Here is an 18,070-nt window from a genome sequence, read left to right as displayed (position 1 = left end):
GACTGCATGCTTTTCTCCATAGAAGCCGGGTAGAAACTGAGCTCTTTAAGCAGGCTATCCCTGGTGGAAAGTGTAGAAGGATGCTTTGCCTTCAAGGACAGGATTTTGACAGATGTAAGGGAAGAGCATTCTTGTGGAAAGGATGGTGTAAACAAAGGATGGCAGGCAAAGCAGGACACAGAATGGAGAAGCCTAAATAACGGAGGGAAGGAACAGGTTTCATGGAGCTGGACAGTGTGTGTAAGTTCATAAAGGTGATTTTATCAACATCATGCCAATTAAGTGGAGAATTGCTTGACTGATGTAAGGGGGTGACCAGAGCATGAGGTCTGAAAGTAAAGACTGAGCCAGTGAGAGAATGGACAAGGTCATGAGCTAGGTTGGTAGAAGCCCTAATGGAAAAGCATGGCTAGGAAAGGTCCTCTACAGGACCACAAACTGACACAGTGTGGGAGGAAAGTAGGAAAAGGGAGGAGTCAAAACTTTAAAATGTAGGTGGTGGGGAGTCAGTGATAACTTGAACAGAACCCTGCAGGGAACAGCTAGTCTACAATGACCCCTAAAGTAGGGTCTTTTTTTTTTTTTTTTTGTCGGTCATGGGGCTTGAACTCTGGGCCTGGGCGCTGTCCCTCAGCTCTGCAGCTCAAGGCGAGCGCTCTACCACTTGAGCTACAGCGCCACTTCCTAAAGTAGGGTCTTAAATGAACTGATACTATACTGTGATTACAAGGCTTCACAAAAGCCTGGCACAGACATATCTCAGTTTCTCCTCCTACCTGAACTCAGATCTAGGCCCTTCCTTGGCCCCCAACCCAATTACCTTTAACACTGGGCTCTGGCCATCATCTTCCCATAGCTGGCTGCCTATCATCTAGGACATACCTAAATATCCAGGCCCTCCCTGTACTGGCCCACCCAACCTCTTTCATTTATGTCACACTGGGCAGCAGCAGAGCACTAGCCTTTCCCTGCTGACTTGTCCTCTCCAGCACCTCTGCCCCAGGCAGCAACTTGAGCTCTGACCTCTGCCTAAAACCTTTCTACCCTGGCTCAGCCCTGGACCCTTTCAAGTACGCCTCATTTATTGGCTTAGATGCCTGTGCTGCTGGCCCACTCGGCTCTGTATTGGGTTTGGAGTGTTTTCCTCCTGATACTTGTTGGGCAAGAATAGATTCTTGCTTACCATTGGCCCCCAAACACATGGTATCTTCCCAGTCACACTGTTGGTACTCACAATTGTCTACCTTCAGAATCCTTCCTGCTTGTTCTCATCCTCTTCCTGTGGAGCAGGCTCACTCACTGCCCACTAGCTGGCCTCCCTTGCTTGTCCTGATTTCTGAGCTGCTGAACCTGCATCAACACTGGCACTAGTGGTGCCTCAGCCATCTGAGCAAGTGCTCAAACAGGGGAAGATAAGATGCACACAGCACTGTCCAGGAGGAAGGTAGCCTTAGTCTCAGTTTTCCCTTGGTGGGTGCCAACAAGGAGGTAAGGAGTGGGGAGTTATGCTCCAGGGTGAGCCCTCTTCTGGGGCCTCCTATGCCACATTGCCCTGCCAACCACAGAAGGCCTCATACTCCCGAGTTACAGCCGGTGCCTCGCTGTGTTCCCTCCCATCCCTTCAAAGACCCCAGGGACAGGTGAGCAAACAGCACATAGAACCATAAGAAAACAGTCACACATTGGCCTTGTCCATAATTATTACTATAATTAATGATTTACAAAAAAAGGTTCTCTTCAGGCAACTGTGTTAAATTATTGTACATTTCTGGGGGAGGGTGGTAGGGCCCTGGCCACAGTGAAGACCCTTTTCTTGAGAGAGGCAAGAAGGAAATGCTCCCCCCCTTGGGTCTGACTCCTGATTAAGTGGCTGTCCTTCAACAAATGAAGATGATTAACCCTTTCCCACCCAGGGCACTAGGGTAAAGAAGAGGAGCAGCAAGTCAATGAAATGCTTCGAAGGGGCGAATGTGACAAACCACGAGCTGTGGCTGGCTGTGGCTGTCCATGGCTCTGATGCTCTGACCCTGGATCACATCTCCTTGCTGGGGATGTAGGACTGCCCAGTATTCAGCCCTACACAAAGGCATTTGCCCATCAAGACAAGGGGGGAAAGAGTATGCAAAAGGGTCTGAGTGGCCCTTGAGTCAGGAAGAGGTGGCATGAAACACACTGATGTGTGTCACTGAGCCTGTGGGAGAGCTCCTCCTTCAGCCTGCTCCCCAGACATTCCAGACACTGGCCCCAAGTGGGAACTTGTCAGACAAAATGGGGCATCTAGGTGTCTGGTCTTGGAGCGTGGGGAAGTAGCTCTGAGAGTCAGAGCAAGAAGGACAGGCCTAACAGACCCTGCTGAGGGGAATACCTGATACTGGGCTTCTCAATCCCTATGCTCCAGCTCTAGACTGCCATCCATGCAGTTAAATGTTACTGTGTATGTGTGCGTGCACGCATGTGGGGGGAGGGCTGCAGGAGAGCACTTCTGTACCACCTGCCCACGGGGCTCAGGGCATGCAGAAGCCTAAGCCTAGAATGTGAGCCCAGATCTAAAGGGCAAAGGCTCACATTCCCCTTTCTTCCTGTCCCCTCCAACATGTTCCACCCTCTTTGGGCGTTAGAAGGTTTTGCGATGAATAGCACGGGAACCATCCTCTTCATACTCCTTTTTGGATACCCACATCTTCTTAAAAGTATCCAGCGAGGCCAAGATGGAACCACTGCAAGGATGGAGGCATGGTATCTTTGTGGATCTGTGGGCAGAGCCAACTGCCCTCCCTAGGTACTTGGAGTTACTACCCCCTTACCTGGGAGAGAAATCTACCCACCTCCACCTAGCCTGGGCCAACCCTGGGAGAAGTGTCCAGGGCAAAATGATCTCTTCCCAGAGCCCTCCCCTTGCGCCCCATCTCACCCGATCCACGTAGAGTACAACCGTTCCTGAGGAGCTGAGATCTAAAAGGAGCAAATGGTCATGTAAATGCCCCATCTTCACACAGCAGCTGCCCTCCTACCCAGAGCCATGGGCAGGCAACAAGGGATGAAGGGGAGGAAAAAAGCAACTGGACAAGGAGGGGAGGATACAGAAAGTGAGAGGAGTTATGGAGGTGGCTCACCGTCTTCCTCAGCACCTCTTGCCTAGGGCCATCTCTAAAAGCTTACCTTTATTTTAACGTCCTTAGGGGCAAGCTTCTTTACTTCACTTAATAACCGGTCACCGAAGCCTGTGAATCAGGATGGTAAAATCTGTGGCCTACATCTGGTTTCCTTGCCACTACCTTCCCATACCTAACTCCCAGTGACCCCATTTACTACCATTCATCTTTCTTTTTCTTTTTTTTTTGGTCCAGTTTGGGGCCTGAACTCTAGGCCTGGGCGCTTTCCCTCAGCTCTTCAGCTCAAGGCTAGCACTCTACCACTTGAGCCACACCTCCACTTCTGCGTGCGTGTGCGTGTGTGTGTGTGTGTGTGTGCCTGTGCGTGTGTGCGTGTGTGTGTGTGTGTGTGTGTGTGTGTGTGTGTGTGTGTGTGCTAGTCCTGATTTTTGAAGTCAGAGCTTGGGCACTGTCTCTGAGCTTTTTTGCTCAAGGCTAGTGCTCTACCACTTGCTACAGCTCTACTTCTGGCTTTTTGGTGGCTAATTAGAGAAAGGAGTCTCACAGACTTTCCTGCCCAGGCTGGCTCTGAACTGTGATCCTCAGGTCTCAGCCTCCTGAGTAGCTAGGATTATGGGTATGAGCCACCAGTTCCTAGCCCATCTCACAGATTTTTCTCCCTGGGCTAGTTTTGAACTTGGGTCTTCATATCTCATCCTCCTGAATAGCTAGAATTAAGGGAATGAGGCAATCTCTTCTTAACTTGGACTGGTAAGAAAGGAGGTGGTGGGAAAGGGGCAAGGAAGGAAGGAAGGAAAGGAGGAAGAAAGAAAGGAAGGAAGGAAGGAAGGAAGGAAGGAAGGAAGGAAGGAAGGAAGGAAGGAAGGAAGGAAGGAAAGGAGGAAGGGAGGGAGGAGAGGATGGAGAGGGAAGGGAGGACAGCATAGAAATGGCCATGTTCCTTGGCTAAGGCATGGGCACAGTCTCTGAGGGCCTAGCTGCTCTGGGCCTTGCCCTGGTCCTGCCACCACCCCTACCTTTGAAAAGTGTTGAGCCACCCGAGAGCACAATGTTGGCAAACAGTGTCCGGCGAAGGTCCATGTCCGACTTGTGGATGGCAAAGGCCAGCACTTCATGGAGCCCCTCACTCTCATCACCTATCAGATCTGGCTGGAATAGCAGCTCAGGGGCCCGGAAACGTGCAGGGCCCACCTGTGGAGGACAAGATTGAGGCAGACATGTTCCTCAGAGAAGCCAGGCCTCCCCTTCTTCCAGGCCCAGAATCAGTTGCCACTTACATCAAGTGTGCTGCCATCTGGCAAGGTATACTGCACCTTCTCCGTCTCCAAAGCCTCATCCTTCTGTGGGTTGATGGACAGGTAGCAGGCTCGCTGTGGGGGGCAGGGACACAACCTTCAGAAAGCTGCAGCAGGGACACCTGCAGTCAGGGCTTGACCTTACGCCTTAACTCCATGTCCCTTCCCTATCCCAGGCCATGCCCACACACTCTGCCCCTTGTCACCTCTTTGATGGTCCGGACAACTTCAAACTCAGCAGAGGTGTGAAAGTCGGCCCCTTCCTTGCGTAGCAGTAGCCGAAGATAGCGGGAGACATCACGGCCAGCAATATCCACCCGCATGATGGAGTGTGGCATGGCAAAGCCCTCGTAGATGGGGACAGCATGAGTGACCCCATCCCCCGAGTCTAACACCACTCCTGTTGTGCGTCCTGTTGCGTACCTGTCACCGAGTCAGCATCCCTTCATCTCATCCACCAAGGCCTGGGGACCACCTCACCCTGATGGGAACCCTGGGATATTTACATTATCTACTCTGAGGAAGGGTGTGAGGGACTTCTGAGAGGAAATGTCACTGGGAGAACCGAGGGGCTGTTTCTCTAGGGAAATCAAAAGGACAGTCCCGGGGGGGATGGGGAGTCAAGGGCCACTCACAGGCTGAGCACGGCCTGCATGGAGATAAATAGAGCTGGCACGTTGAAGGTCTCAAAGAATACCTCTGCAGCTTTCTCCCGGTTCTTACTGGGGTTGAGTGGGGCCTCTGTTAGAAGAACAGGATGCTACAAGAGACGGGAGAGTCATAGGTGTGCATAAAGATGACCAACTAGATCCTAAAGCAATCATTCCCAAGCCACAGCCTGCTGTCCTTCCTAAGGGCTATGTTTGGGCTATGGAAAATGAAACTTGGCTGTCCCTGACTGGGTGGGTACACACAGACTCACAAGTGAGAAGGCAGGAGGCCCTATCCATATGCAGACAGGGACTGGGAACCCTGATCAGGTTGGAAGCACAGCTGGGAAAACGGGGGCTTGAAGGGAGAGGCTGGCTACCACACCTCCTCAGAGAAGGTCTGCAGCTGATCCTTGGAATAGACATACTGCCAGATTCGCTCCATGTCATTCCAGTCCCGCACCACGCCATGCTCCATGGGGTATCGGATGGCCAGCAGCCCCCGGTGTTCCTGGGGGAAGAGTACGAAGGGCCATATGTAGCTCCAGGTCCCTCACTGAACAGCTTCTTCCCCCATCCTTAGCCCTCAATAGACCTATTTCTGCCAGAATCTGGGTGTTTCCCTGCTAGGTGCTAGGTCTATAACTCTGTACATGCTCATCTGATCAACAGCATCTAGGACTCTGAGTTTAGTTAGCTTCAACTGGTTGGGGAACAGAGAAAATGGCAATGTGCCCCACCCTACAGTCCCTTTTCTTCCTCCTGCCTCAATTCTCAGGCTTCCCCACTCACTGGCAACACACCTCTTGTTCACGCAGAGCTTCATCAGCATGCCCCTCCTGTGGCCACTTGTACCCACCACTGCTCTAGAACACGGCTGAGGCTTTGGCCTCTTTCCTCAGCTGTCCAGCCCATACCTGTTCCCTGCCTGTGCCTCAACCTGACCTGACCCCTCTCACCCCTATACACTCTTCCTCATCATGCACCACTTAGCTTCTCTTACCTACAATCATGGCTGCTACTAATCTCTTCTCCTAGGTTCCCCACATATGCCCTCTGGCTCAGTGTTTCCCTTACCAGACATAGAAGCAAGGCTTCCCTACCCAGAGTTCCACAATTGTGTTCCTTAAGCTTTTCTCCCCCATCATCTCTGACATACATTCTCTAGGAGGATCTCTCCACATTAAGAGTGCAAGAGGTGGCCCCCACAGCCCCAGTCAGAGCAGCTATAAAATCCAGGTGATTCTTTTTAAAAATCTTTTTGGGAATAGAGCCTCACTATGCCTAGAACTTGTCATCTTTCTGCCTCTACCTATTGCGTGCTGGAATGGATTATAGGTGTATACTACCATACTCAGCCGTGATTCTCTTAAATTTGTTTTTTCCTCTGTAGTTTCTAAATAGTTTCTAAAAGGCAGGTCATGAGAAGGTCTAACTATGTTCCTCAGGAGTGTTACCCAATACTTCACAGACCAGATGCCCCATACTTAGCACTTCACTGCTGGCATATGGAGAAGGAGATAGGGGCACACAGAACAGGTTTCCTGAGCAGCAGTCAGCACTCCTGTGACTGAAGATCCCAAGTCCAGAAAAGGCAAGACTCATTGTGTTACCTCTGCTTTTGGTCCGATGAAGATGTCCCCCTCTAGGGCTCCAGCCATCACCCTCATGTGCTTAGGCCGCCCAACACTGCAAGGACACATAGGATCAGTGAAGGGAGCAAGGTTGGCTGGTACAACTCCAAAGTTCCAGAGGACAGAGGTTCAAGATGGGTCTGTGTGACACAGGCTTACAGCACAGGCCTTGGTAGGACAGGAAGCTCAGGGTCTGGTGGCATGAGTTCCCTCCCAGAGAGGGGAGTGTGTGACCCTGGCAGAGGGTCAGCCATCTGAAGCTACAATGACTCAGCCCTTGTTCTTGACTTGAGCAGGCAGGGCTGCTGCCACAGTCTGTACACTAAGGGAGGACAGCCTTAGGAAGCTAGGTGGTAGCTCCCCTGTACAGCACTCTCACTCAGTCCAGTCCATGCTGCCCTGTTCCACTACAGGAATTCTGGAACAGATTCTTGAAAACCATGAGATCTCATGAGTTACCATTCCAAAGTATGACTTGGTTTCCCATACACCAACAGGAGCCTTCCACCACATCCTTCTATCTGCAGAGTTCTCAAAGCTGATATCCTCCAGGGTGTCCATCTGGCTCTGTCACCAGAGGTGACAGGTCTGGGATTATCACTCTGGAGCCAGCTACTCTGGGGCCCAAGGATCCTGTCTGGAGGCCACTAATTCTAAAGTCTCCAGGATCTGAGGGAAGAAGCGCCTGAGGGAATTTTCTTAATGAGCCAGAGGGGCCCAAGAACTCTAGACTCTCTCTAGGATGGCACCCCATGCTACCCTGCCACCACCAGCACCACACAGGGAAAGACCCTCCTCAACTGACACAAAGTATTTTCTAAACAAGTCCTCAGGAAAACATTTCCAGGGGTTCTGTGGGTGCTCAGAGCATGTGCTTAGCATTAAGGAGGCTCCAGTTTCAATCTCTAGCACCAAAAAAAGGTACAAAAAACAAAAAGCATTTCCACAGAGGAAGGTAGATCCGTGTACCTGATCCTCCACCTTTTCTGCAAGAGCTTAACTCTTCCCCCCGAGAGAACTCCCTTTTGTTCTGGCTGCCATCACCACGCCTCATCCCAAGGGCAATGCAGGATGCCTCTTCTCTTCCCCAGCTTAGGGAAAGACAAAAGTGAGACTCTCTAAAGAAGGGGAAACCCACAGGGCTTGTCGTTTTACAGCTCTCTGGAGAATGTCAATCCCATAAATATGATGCTGGAATTATCCTCAAAGAGGGATGGGACACCCGGCCAATGTTCTCCCAGGAAGCAAACAAAGAGGGGGCTGCTGCAACACTTACTAGTTTGGAAAACAGTATTTAGGAATCTGGTCTCCTGCAAAGCCAGCCTTGATCACCCCTGAACCCTACAAGGAAAAGCAATGTTAAGTTTCTGACATTCATCTCCAGATGAAGAGAGTACCCTGCAGTGGAGGACTGGGTGCTGCAGAAATATAGGCTGAGGGGCCAGGGTGGGGAAGCCAGAGACCCTGCCCAGAGGACAAAATCATTTACATCAGTGGCTCAAAACTGGGGGTATCCTGATTTTGCATCTCCTGCCCTAGAAACATCTGGTAGTGCTTAGCAACTGAAGTGGAAGATGAGAACAGGATGATAGTGGGTTTGTAAACATCCTACAGTGTGCATAGGCTATTTCTAAGACCCAGAAGGTGTGTAGTACAGAAACTAAGAATTCTTATGAATAGAGGATAGAATATATCTTGTGGTTCCTGGCTAGAAGAATCAGAGGCACAAGCCACTCCTAAGACAGCTTGAAATAATCCCTCAGAGTAGTTTGATTTTTAAGAGCCTGCCCTTCCCCATTTCTCAGAAGTGGTGAACCACACACTGGGCCTGCCAGGGAAGATCACAGTACACAGACAAGGGCACTTTTCTTCAAGCGACTTCCCCAGTGACTATGAGGAGAATTTGGTCCCGCGACTGCTCCAGCCTTGAAGCTGGACCTAAAACCCCAAAAAGAAAGTGACATCCAGAAATCTCCCACGGATGAAGGAATTGGCTTCTCAGTCTATCTTCCCACCAGTCTCCACCACAGCCCTCCAGGTCTGCAGTGTAGAAATAAACATCTCCAAATTCTAGAGCAGAGTCTGGAAACCCAGAGGGCTTCCAGAGGTCTAAGGCAGCTGCCCTCTGGACTTACAAGCTTGTTGATTAGCTTATGTGAGTTATCTGCCCACCAAGTAGGAAAGCCTGCTGGTCTGACAGCACATCCCCAAGTCCAGGTCCAACCTTCTTGTCAAACATTAGGAGAGCTCACATAAGTACTCAAAAGAGGCAGCCATTTAAAGGATCCCACCAAGGTCACGTGGGAAGGACTCAGCATTAGTGAGTCACTGTCAAAAACTCCAAGGCCTGCATGTCAAAGGCTTCAGCTAGGTGCACATCCTGGGACCAACGCCTGGAGCATGGTGCTTATCCTCCCAAATTAGAACTCTGAGGCCAGAAAAGCTCCTAGGACAGCTGAAGCCAGCGAAGCCCCAGTGCTGAACGTGTGGGTCACATGAAGCCAGACATCTTTCTTCTCAGGCTTGTAAACAATTATCCCCAAACTACTTCTTGTTCATGGGAGGAGTGGCGGCTCTAAACTCTACACTGCCTGGCTGAGGGTGGAATTTCTTCTCACACAGAAGGCATTTAAGGAGATGGGGTTAAAACCGAGAAGCCAACCAGGTAGCGATGGGTATGCGGCAGGTAGCGAATAACTGGTATATTTTTTGCCCCTGGGTGCAGCCTCTTGGGAACAGTTGCAAAGACTACCAAGGCAAAACGCCTCCAAAAGATGAGGCCAGCAGCGTGCAAGGGCAAATGCCAGCCCACCCTCGCCAGGTGGTCAGAGCCACAGCCTCAAAGGATAATAAGCAATGGGATTGGGGTTGAGACCTCGGTGACTTTACTCTCCATCCAGAAAGGTTAAAAGCATCCCTAGGCCTATGGGCCGGCCACCGGGCTGTGTCCAGATCTGACTTGCCTCCGCTCGGGGTGGGGCTGGAGCTGGGAGGCGCCGGCAGGAGGCCAATCCCAGGGCCATTGCAAAAGGACCACTTAGCCTCCCTTCCTCCCCCCCCCCCCCCAATCTGGTCCTTCTGCTCTGGCCTTGGAAGCTGGCAGGCCCGCGGGGGCGACGACCCTGCAGTGAGCGAAGGACGAGCCCCAGTCCGGCTGGGGTCCCTCCCCACGCCGCCGCGCGCGTCCCCGGGGACAGGGCGCCCGTCCTCCCCCTGCCTGCTGGGCCTCACGTTGTCGATGACCACGGGCTGATTGGCGATGATGTCGTAGGACTCCATGGCCCGGCCGGGCCGGCCCTGCCCACGAGGCGGGCAGCAGGAGGCACCGGCGGGCGGGCGGGCGGACTGGGACCACGGCGACTCCCGACCCAGCGCCGCACCCCTTCCCCCAGAGTGCACGGCCTACGCAAGCCCCAAGGGGCTTTCGGGGGCCCCGCGGCCAATCACCACTCTCGCTGGTCCCAACTGACAGCGGGCACCAGACCCGGCTGCAAAGGAAGGGGCGGGGCCTTCAAGGACTGGCCAGCCAATGGAAGCAACCCTGGAGAAGGGACAGTGCGTTGCCAAGGTAGGCTGCGCAGAGACGTAGAATGATGTCATAGCTCAGCTCTTAAAGGGGACTGGGGCTGGAGAAGGCGGGGCTGGGCAGGTCCTAGGCTTAGTTGGGCTGTGCATAAGTTCACCTGTCCCTAAAGATGTCTTTTCTATTTCCCAGAGACCACACTTCTTTGTGAACACTCTAGCACTGGATATTTTACCAAATGCAATGTGTGTGTGTGTGTGTGTGTGTGTTGGTCCTGGGGCTTGAACTGAGGATCTGGCACTGGCCCTGAGCTTTTTTGCTCAAGGATACACTCTACGACTTGTGCTGGTAATTGAAAACAAGGGTTTCATGGACTTTCCTGCTTGGGCTGGTTTTGAACCTGTATCCTCAGATCTTAGCCTCCTGAGTATCTATGATTATAGGCATGAGCCACTGTCACCAGGCACCAAATACATTTTTTTCTCAGTCAAGGGGCTTGAACTCAGGACCTGGGCACCGTCCCTGAACATTTTCTGCTCAAAGCTAACACTCTACCGCTTTGAGCCACAGCACTACTTCCAGTTTTTCTGGTGATCAGAGATAAGAATCTCATGGACTTTCCTGCCAAGATGGCTTTGAACCATGATCCTCAGATCTCAGCTTCCTGAGCTGCTAGGATTACAGGTGTAAGCCACCAGCTACCAACTCCCAACTCTTTTTTTTTTTTCTTTTTCTTTTTTTTTATGCCAGTCCTGGAGTTTGAACTCAGGGCCTGGATGCTATCCCTGAGCTTTTGTGCCCAAGGCTAGTGCTCTACTACTTGAGCCACAGCTCTACTTTTTTTTTTTTCGGGGGTGGGGGGGTGGGGTGGGCGGTGTTAATTGGAGATACGTGTCTCACAGGCTTTCCTGTCTTGCTTGGCTCTGAACTTCGATTCTTAGATAGCAGTTTCCTGAGTAGCTAGGATTACAATCATGACTACTGGCTCCCCACTATACATGTTTAACATTTTAAAAGAACACTAACCTGTTTTCCAAAGTGTTATATCATTTTCATTCTAACCAGCAATGTATATGAGAGAGTTCAAATTGTTCCACATGCTAACATTTGCTATTGTTACACTTTTTTTTTTTTTTTGATATTTCTGCCCAAGCTGGCCCAGGATTTCAACCTTCTGAATCTCAGCCTTGAGTTATTAGCATTATAAGTGTAAGCCATTGTACCTGGATTTTATTTTGTTTTTAACCTCCCTCCCTCCCTCCCTCCCTCCCTCCCTCCCTCCTTCCCTCCCTTCCTCTCTTTCTGCCAGTACTGGGGCTTGAACGGAGGGCCTTGTGCTTTTGCCTTTTTCTGTCAAGGTTGGTGCTCTACCACTTAAGCCATACCTTCACTCCTGGCTTTTTGCTGGTTAATTGGAGATAAGAGTCAGGGATTTTCCTATGTGGGCTGATGAAACTTGATTCTTAGATCTCAGCCTCTTGAATATATAAAATTACGGGCATGAGCCCCCCAGCACCTGGTTTGCAGTGGGGTTTTTTGTTTGTTTTCTGTTTATTCTTTTTGAAAGATTATGAGCTACAAACTCAATTTCTTTAGTAGATAAGGAACTATTCTCTCTCTTCTCTTCCCTCTCCTTTCCCTCTACCTCCTCCCCTGAGTTCACCCAGGCTAGGGATGGTGAAAAGTCCTGTTCCAGCTCTTTCCCTGGACAATGCCTTCAGAAGCCAGAGCTACATGTGACTGCAAGCTGTGGTTGTCATGTAGCCTTCAGAATAGCTGGCACTGGTGAGAGGGGTGTCACTTCCTGGTTGGTGTTCTTTTTCCCAAGACAGTGGAGGCCTGAGGGAAGACTATAAAAACTATGAAACAAAGGCTCATAATTAGCATTAATGATGCTTTAATACTATTTACCACTGCTCTTAACCATGCTCAACTTTGCCCAGTGGCTCAGGGAGATGTGAGTCTTCACCATCTGTGACAGCAGGACAGGGAGGAAGGAGGAAGGCACCAAAGATCCAAGGGAAGTGGGCAGAGAGGCCACCAGATACTACTCTGTTCCTGCCTATAGAACAGACCTGGGCCTCTTTTCCTTCTCCCTCTCCGCTGAATGTGACCTCACAGACCTGGGTTCCATAGTATCCTGGAGTTCAGAAGGACCGTCAGAAGCTTGGCTTCTCCCTCTTGCTATACAGGTTGTGACAAAGATGAGTGGAGCTGTGTTCCTCTCCTTTGTTTTCTTCCTGGACTATTGGTTGGGGGCACAGCCCCATCCTCTCCCCACGAATGAAGGTACCATCACAAGTACACTGCTGTGGCAGCTGGAGGAGTGTGAGACTCGTGGGGAACCCCAATGGGGCTGGGTTGGTGGTCCTTCCCACAGGGTGCTGGGTGATAAACACAGGTGTCCTGTCCTACCTTCTCTGCCTTCCTAAATTGACCACTAGCAGGTATTGTTGGAGAGAAGGAATTAACTTGGAAGTTTTCTTAACATTGAAGCTTTCTCAAAATCCAGACCGCCGCAGAAAGACAGCATATATGCATATTGAAACTTCATTACAAAAAGTTTGGAAAGTCAGATGCTGGTGGCTCATGCCTATATCCTGGTTACTCAAGTGGCTGAGATCTAAGAATGGTGGTTCAAAACCAGCCCAGGCAGGCAAATCCTTCAGACTTAATCTCCAGTTAACCAGCAAGAAAACCCTCCCAAACAAAGAAACAAAAACCCGGAAGCAGAGGTGTGGCTCAAGTGGGAGAGAGAGAGAGAGAGAGAGAGAGAGAGAGAGAGAGAGAGAGAGAGAGAGAGAGAGAGAGAGAGAGAGAGAGAGAGAGAGAGAGAGAGAGAGAGAGAGAGAGAGAGAGAGAGAGAGAGAGAGAGAGAGAGAGAGAGAGAGAGAGAGGGAGAGGGAGAGGGAGAGAGAGAGAGAGAGAGAAAGAGAGCGAGAGAGCGAGAGAGAGAGCTGGGAAGGTAGCTCAGTGGTAGAGTGCTTGCCTTGCATGCATGAGGCCCTGGGTTCCATTCCTCAGCACCACATAAGCAAAAAGAAAAAAGCCAGAAGTGGTGCTGTGGCTCAAGTGGTAGAGCGCTAGCCTTGAGCTGAAGAGCTAAAGGACAGCGCCCAGGCCCAGAGTTCAGGCCCCACAACCGGACCCCCCCTTAAAAAAAAGCCAAGAGAGCCATATCACCAGACCCTGAGTTCTAGCCCTAAACTGTTAAAAAATTAAAAATACAAAATTCAACATATGCAAAAGCAAAAAAGATTCATCTAAAGAATTTCCATGTGCCAATCATCCCCCCCCCCACACACACACTTTAATAACAGCTTGCTTTATGGAGATAGAAAATCTGCCCATTAATTAACTGGGTGCTGGTGGCTCATGCCTGTAATCCTAGCTAATCAGGAGGCTAAAGTCTGAGAATGGTGGTTCAAAACTGGCCCAGGCAGACAAATCCTTCAGACTTTTAATCTTTAGCAAAAAACAAAAACAAAACCACAAAACCCAGAAGCAGAAGTATGGCTCAAGTGGAAGAGCCTTGATCAAAAAAGTGAAGAGAATGAAACCGTGATACCCTGAGATCCTGAGTTTAAGCTCTAGACTGTCAAAAAATTTATAAATACAAAATTGAACATATGTAAAAGTAAAAAGATTAAAGAACTTCCATGTGCCAATCATCCCAATCTTACACACACACACACACACACACACACACACACACACACACACACACATTTTTAAATAACAGGCTTTAACAAGAGAATATCTACCACCCATTAGCCTGGCACCGGTGGCTCACGCCTGTAATCCTAGCTACTCAGGAGGCTGAGATCTGAGGATCACAGTTCAAAGCCAGCCCAGGCAGGAAAGTCTGTGAGACACTTATCTCCAATTTCTATTCAGAAAATGATGGAAGGGGCACTGTGGCTCAAGTGATAGAACGCTAGCCTTGAGCACAAAGAAGCTCAGGAACAGCGCCTAGGCCCTGAATTCAAGCTCCAGGACTGGTAAAAAGAAAAAGAAAAAAGAAAAAGAAAAAAGAAAAAGAAAAAACATCTACCTATTTATGAGATTCACCTAAGTCCCTAAGTTTGTTTTTTTTTAATGGGAAGCCCATAAAAAAAACAGCCAACAAACAAAAAAAAATTCACCTTTCTTAAAAAATTTGTACAGGGGGACTGGGAAGGTGGCTCAGTGGTAGAGCGCTTGCCTTACATGCATGAGGCTCTGGGTTCGATTCCTCAGCACCACATAAGCAAAAAGAAAAAAGCCGGAAGTGGTGCTGTGGCTCAAGTGGTAGAGCGCTAGCCTTGAACTGAAGAGCTGAGGGACAGCGCCCAGGCCCAGAGTTCAGGCCCCACAACCGGACCCCTCCCCCCCCCAAAAAAATTGGAACAGGGTTGATATGTAGTACAGACTGATCTTCAATTTGCCATCCTCCTTCCTCAGCCTACTAAGTGCTGACGTTACACATGAGCTTCTCCCAGCAAACTGCACCCTTCTAAAAGTATATAATTCTGAAGTTTTTAGTATATTCACTAAGTTGTGAATCACCACTACCTTAATTTTAGAACATTTTTGTCATTTTAAACAATAACCTCATACTGGTGATTATTTTCCAATTCCCCTTTTCCCAAGCCCTCAGAAGCCCCCAAGCTAATTGCCTGTTCTGTGGATTGCCTAGACCAGATATTCATGTAAGCGGAACCATGTAAAATGTGGTCTGTGAGTAGTATCTTCAATTAATATGCTTTCCAGTAGCCTATATCATTATAGTCTTCTTTTTTGTCAGTTGAAGGGCTTGAACTCAGGGCCTGGGTTCTGTTCTTGAGCTCCTTAGCTCAAGGCTAGTGCTCTACCAGCTCCACTTCTGGTTTTTGAATGGTTTAATTGGAGATGAGTGTCACTTTTCTGCCTGGGCTGGCTTTGAACTGTGATCCTCAGATCTCAGCTTCCTGTGTAGCTAGGATTACAGGTGTGAGCCATTGGCATCCAGCACTAAATTCCTTTTTATGTCTGAGTAATATTCCATTGTCTGGTTATGTTACATTTTGTTCATCTGGTTATTTACTGATAGACATTTTAGTATTTTGAACACTGCAATTATGAACATTGCTTTTTTTTTTAAAGGTTTTCTTCCTCTATATTTTAGTTGCTGCTATAGTTAGAATCACTATTGCTATTCACTAAACTGGCTGATTGACCACATTCCATGAAATTCTCTCAATGGGAATTATTAGGTCTATTTTGGGTTTTGACCTCAGGGCCTTATATTCTCATTTGACTTTTTTGCTTAAGCCTGAAGCCCTACCACTTGAGTTACAGCTCTACTTCTGGCTTAAAGAAGAGATGAGTTTAATTAGATATAAGGGTTAATTAGAGTTAAATAATAATAACTAATTAGAGGTAAAAGTTTCATGCTTTTCTGCCCTAGCTGGCTTTGAACTGTGATCTTCAGATCCTGAGTTGTTAGGCATGAACCACAAGTGCCTGGCTAGGTTATTGGGCCTATAAAGAAAATAAAAGCTGTAGACACAAATCTTGTGATCGATGAAGCTCCAGCATAGTTTACCAACAATTAAACAGTATCACTTGACATGGAGTTCGGCTGTATTATAAAAACACTGAAAGAGGGCCAGTAAGTGTTACAAAGCTCACAGGGTGCAGCATCTTATATGGTGAGTCAGTCACTTAGAGTGATAGAAGAGAATAAAATGGCTATTCTTGTCAGGATACCTGAAATTCCCAGGTGCTCTTTGCTGTTTCCTCATGAGTGTATGGTGTTACTTACAGTTGCCTTATATGCCTTGAGATGTATATGCCTTAAGATTCACAAATGAACTGGGTGCTGGTGGCCTATGACTATAATCCCAGCTACTCAGGAGGCTGAGGTCTTAGGATCATGACTTGAAGCCAGCCCAGGCAGGAAGGCCCATGAGACTCTTATATCCAATTAAGTATTAAAGCAGTTGGAAGTAGGGCTGGGAAGGTGGCTCAGTGGTAGAGCGCTTGTCTTGCCTGCATGAGGCCCTGGGTTTGATTCCTCAGCACCACATAAGCAGGAAAAGCTGGAAGTGGCGCGGTGGCTCATGTGGTAGAGTGCTAGCCTTGAGCTGAAGAGCTGAGGGACAGCGCCCAGGCCCAGAGTTCAGGCCCCACGACCGAACAAAAAAAAAAAAAGAAGTTGGAAGTAGAGCTGTAGCCCAAGTGTCAGAGCACTAGCCTTGAGATTGCTGTGTGCAGTACACAGCTCCTCAGTGTCTTCTTGGGCATTCCCGACACTGAGAATATGTGGGTGCTGTAATCCTGCAAGTGGTTTGAAAGTAGACAGGTTTCTCCTTCCCAAAAGGATAAAAAGCTGGTCATGACCTTGAATCAAGAAAACATGAAGCTGGGCACCAGTGGCTCACATCTGTAATTTTAACTACTCAGGAGGATGAGATCTGAGAATGGAGTTTCAAAGCTAGCCTGGGCAGAACAATCCTCAAGATTCCATCTCCATTTCACTAACAAAATGGAGGCATGACTCAAGAGGTAGAGTGTCATCTAAAAAGCTGTAGCTAGGATCATAGGCTTGAGCCATCACACCCAGCAGCAAGTAAGCATGCAGAGAGAGAGAGAGAGAGAGAGAGAGGAGGGAGAGAGGGAGGGAGGGAGGGAGGGAGGGAGAAGGAATGTGTGAGGTCCAGAGTTCATTTCCAGAACTGCATTGTAAAAACCAACCAATAAAACAAATAAAAGTAACCAAGAAGAGGTGGAGATGTGGCTCAAGTGTCAGAGCACCAACCTTACATGAAAAACCTAAGCAAAAGCATGAGGCCTTCCGTTTAAATCTGAGAATCAGTGCATACGTGTGTGTGTGTGTGTGTGTGTGTGTGTGTATGTGTGTGTGTGCGCGTGCAAGCGCGCACGTGTAACACATCCCAAGAAAAGGAAAAAAAGAAAGAAAACATGAGCCATCATATCCTCAGCCAAACAAAGTCCAAAGTCTGAGGATGTAGCCCTTGGATTGAAGTAGAGCACATAATTAAGCATGCATGGCATCCTGGATTCATTGCCTAGCACCAAACAAGTAAATAAGTAAATGTCTGTGATCATAGCTCAAAATCTCCACAGGTTGCTGCAAGCCACTTCCATTAACAACTTGACTTCTTCATTTATTAAAGACATCAGGTATTTCTTGTGTTTAGCCAAAAAGGCTGAGACAACCTTGGCCCATCTGAGCATCCTCCAAACACAGACCCACAGTGTGTGTGAGGGTAGAGTGTGTGATAGCATTTTCCTTCTCCAAATGAGAAGGCAACATATTTTCAAAGTGATCAAAGCTATGCCTTACTGGCATCATTCTTTTTCTTTTTTTTAGTATTGGGATTTGAACTCAGGGCTTTGTACTTGCTAGTCAGACACTCTGAACCTGAGCCATGCCCCTTAACCCTTTTTTGTTGTTTTAATTATTGTTCATACAGGCTTGTATGTTTGCCTGGACCAGCCTAGACCAAGATTCTTCCACCTATGGTCTCCTGGGTAACTGGCACTGCAGGTGTATATTACTTTATATGAGATGAAGTCTAGCTAACTTTTTGCCCAGGCTGGCTTCTAACCTTGAACTTCCTGATCTCTACCTCTTGCATAGCTAGGATTACAGGCTTGAGCCACTGCACCTAATAACATCATTCATTTATTCATTCTTTCTTTTTTTGTATTGGTCCTAGTGGGGCTTGAACTCTGGGTCTTACACTCTTGCTCTGTTTTGTTTTGTTTTGTTTTGCTCATGGCTGATGCTCTCCACTTGAGCCACACCTCTACCTCTGGCTTTTTGGTAGTTGATTGTAGATAAGAGTCTCATGGACTTTCTTGCCTG

At 48.7% G+C, this 18,070-nt stretch overlaps 2 protein-coding genes across 6 annotated transcripts in view; one reads left to right on the top strand and one right to left on the bottom strand.

The window, feature by feature from the left end:
• Nucleotides 1–1,688: 1,688 nt before the first annotated feature.
• Nucleotides 1,689–10,176, bottom strand: LOC138807809 (beta-centractin). The gene is made up of 11 exons (XM_069993575.1): nt 9,924–10,176; nt 7,969–8,033; nt 6,672–6,747; nt 5,444–5,569; nt 5,044–5,168; nt 4,615–4,831; nt 4,391–4,483; nt 4,130–4,304; nt 3,160–3,221; nt 2,912–2,952; nt 1,689–2,717 (listed from the first exon to the last, which is right to left on the bottom strand). Exons 1-11 carry the CDS (start codon nt 9,969–9,971, stop codon nt 2,615–2,617), a joined length of 1,131 nt encoding a protein of 376 aa, XP_069849676.1. The 5' UTR covers nt 9,972–10,176; the 3' UTR covers nt 1,689–2,614.
• A 2,221-nt stretch (nt 10,177–12,397) lies between these two features.
• The window catches only part of LOC138807810 (uncharacterized protein C2orf92-like), a 35,558-nt gene continuing 29,885 nt past the window's right edge, over nt 12,398–18,070 (top strand). For 2 of the 5 annotated variants that reach the window (XM_069993580.1, XM_069993578.1), the window contains exon 1: nt 12,418–12,504. Coding sequence is in view for 2 of the 5 variants with exons in the window: in XM_069993576.1 (XP_069849677.1) it covers nt 12,420–12,543 (124 nt within the window). In the remaining 3 variants the exon portion in view is untranslated. Of the gene's footprint in view, nt 12,544–18,070 lie in introns of all 5 variants that reach the window. The other 3 variants (XM_069993577.1, XM_069993576.1, XM_069993579.1) reach the window with 3 other exon arrangements.

Source organism: Dipodomys merriami, unplaced genomic scaffold (assembly GCF_024711535.1).
Source record: "Dipodomys merriami isolate MVZ:Mamm:240054 unplaced genomic scaffold, mDipMer1.0.p SCAF_435, whole genome shotgun sequence".
Classification (NCBI taxonomy): Eukaryota; Metazoa; Chordata; class Mammalia; order Rodentia; family Heteromyidae; genus Dipodomys; species Dipodomys merriami.
This window is presented reverse-complemented; position numbering and strand designations above follow the sequence as displayed.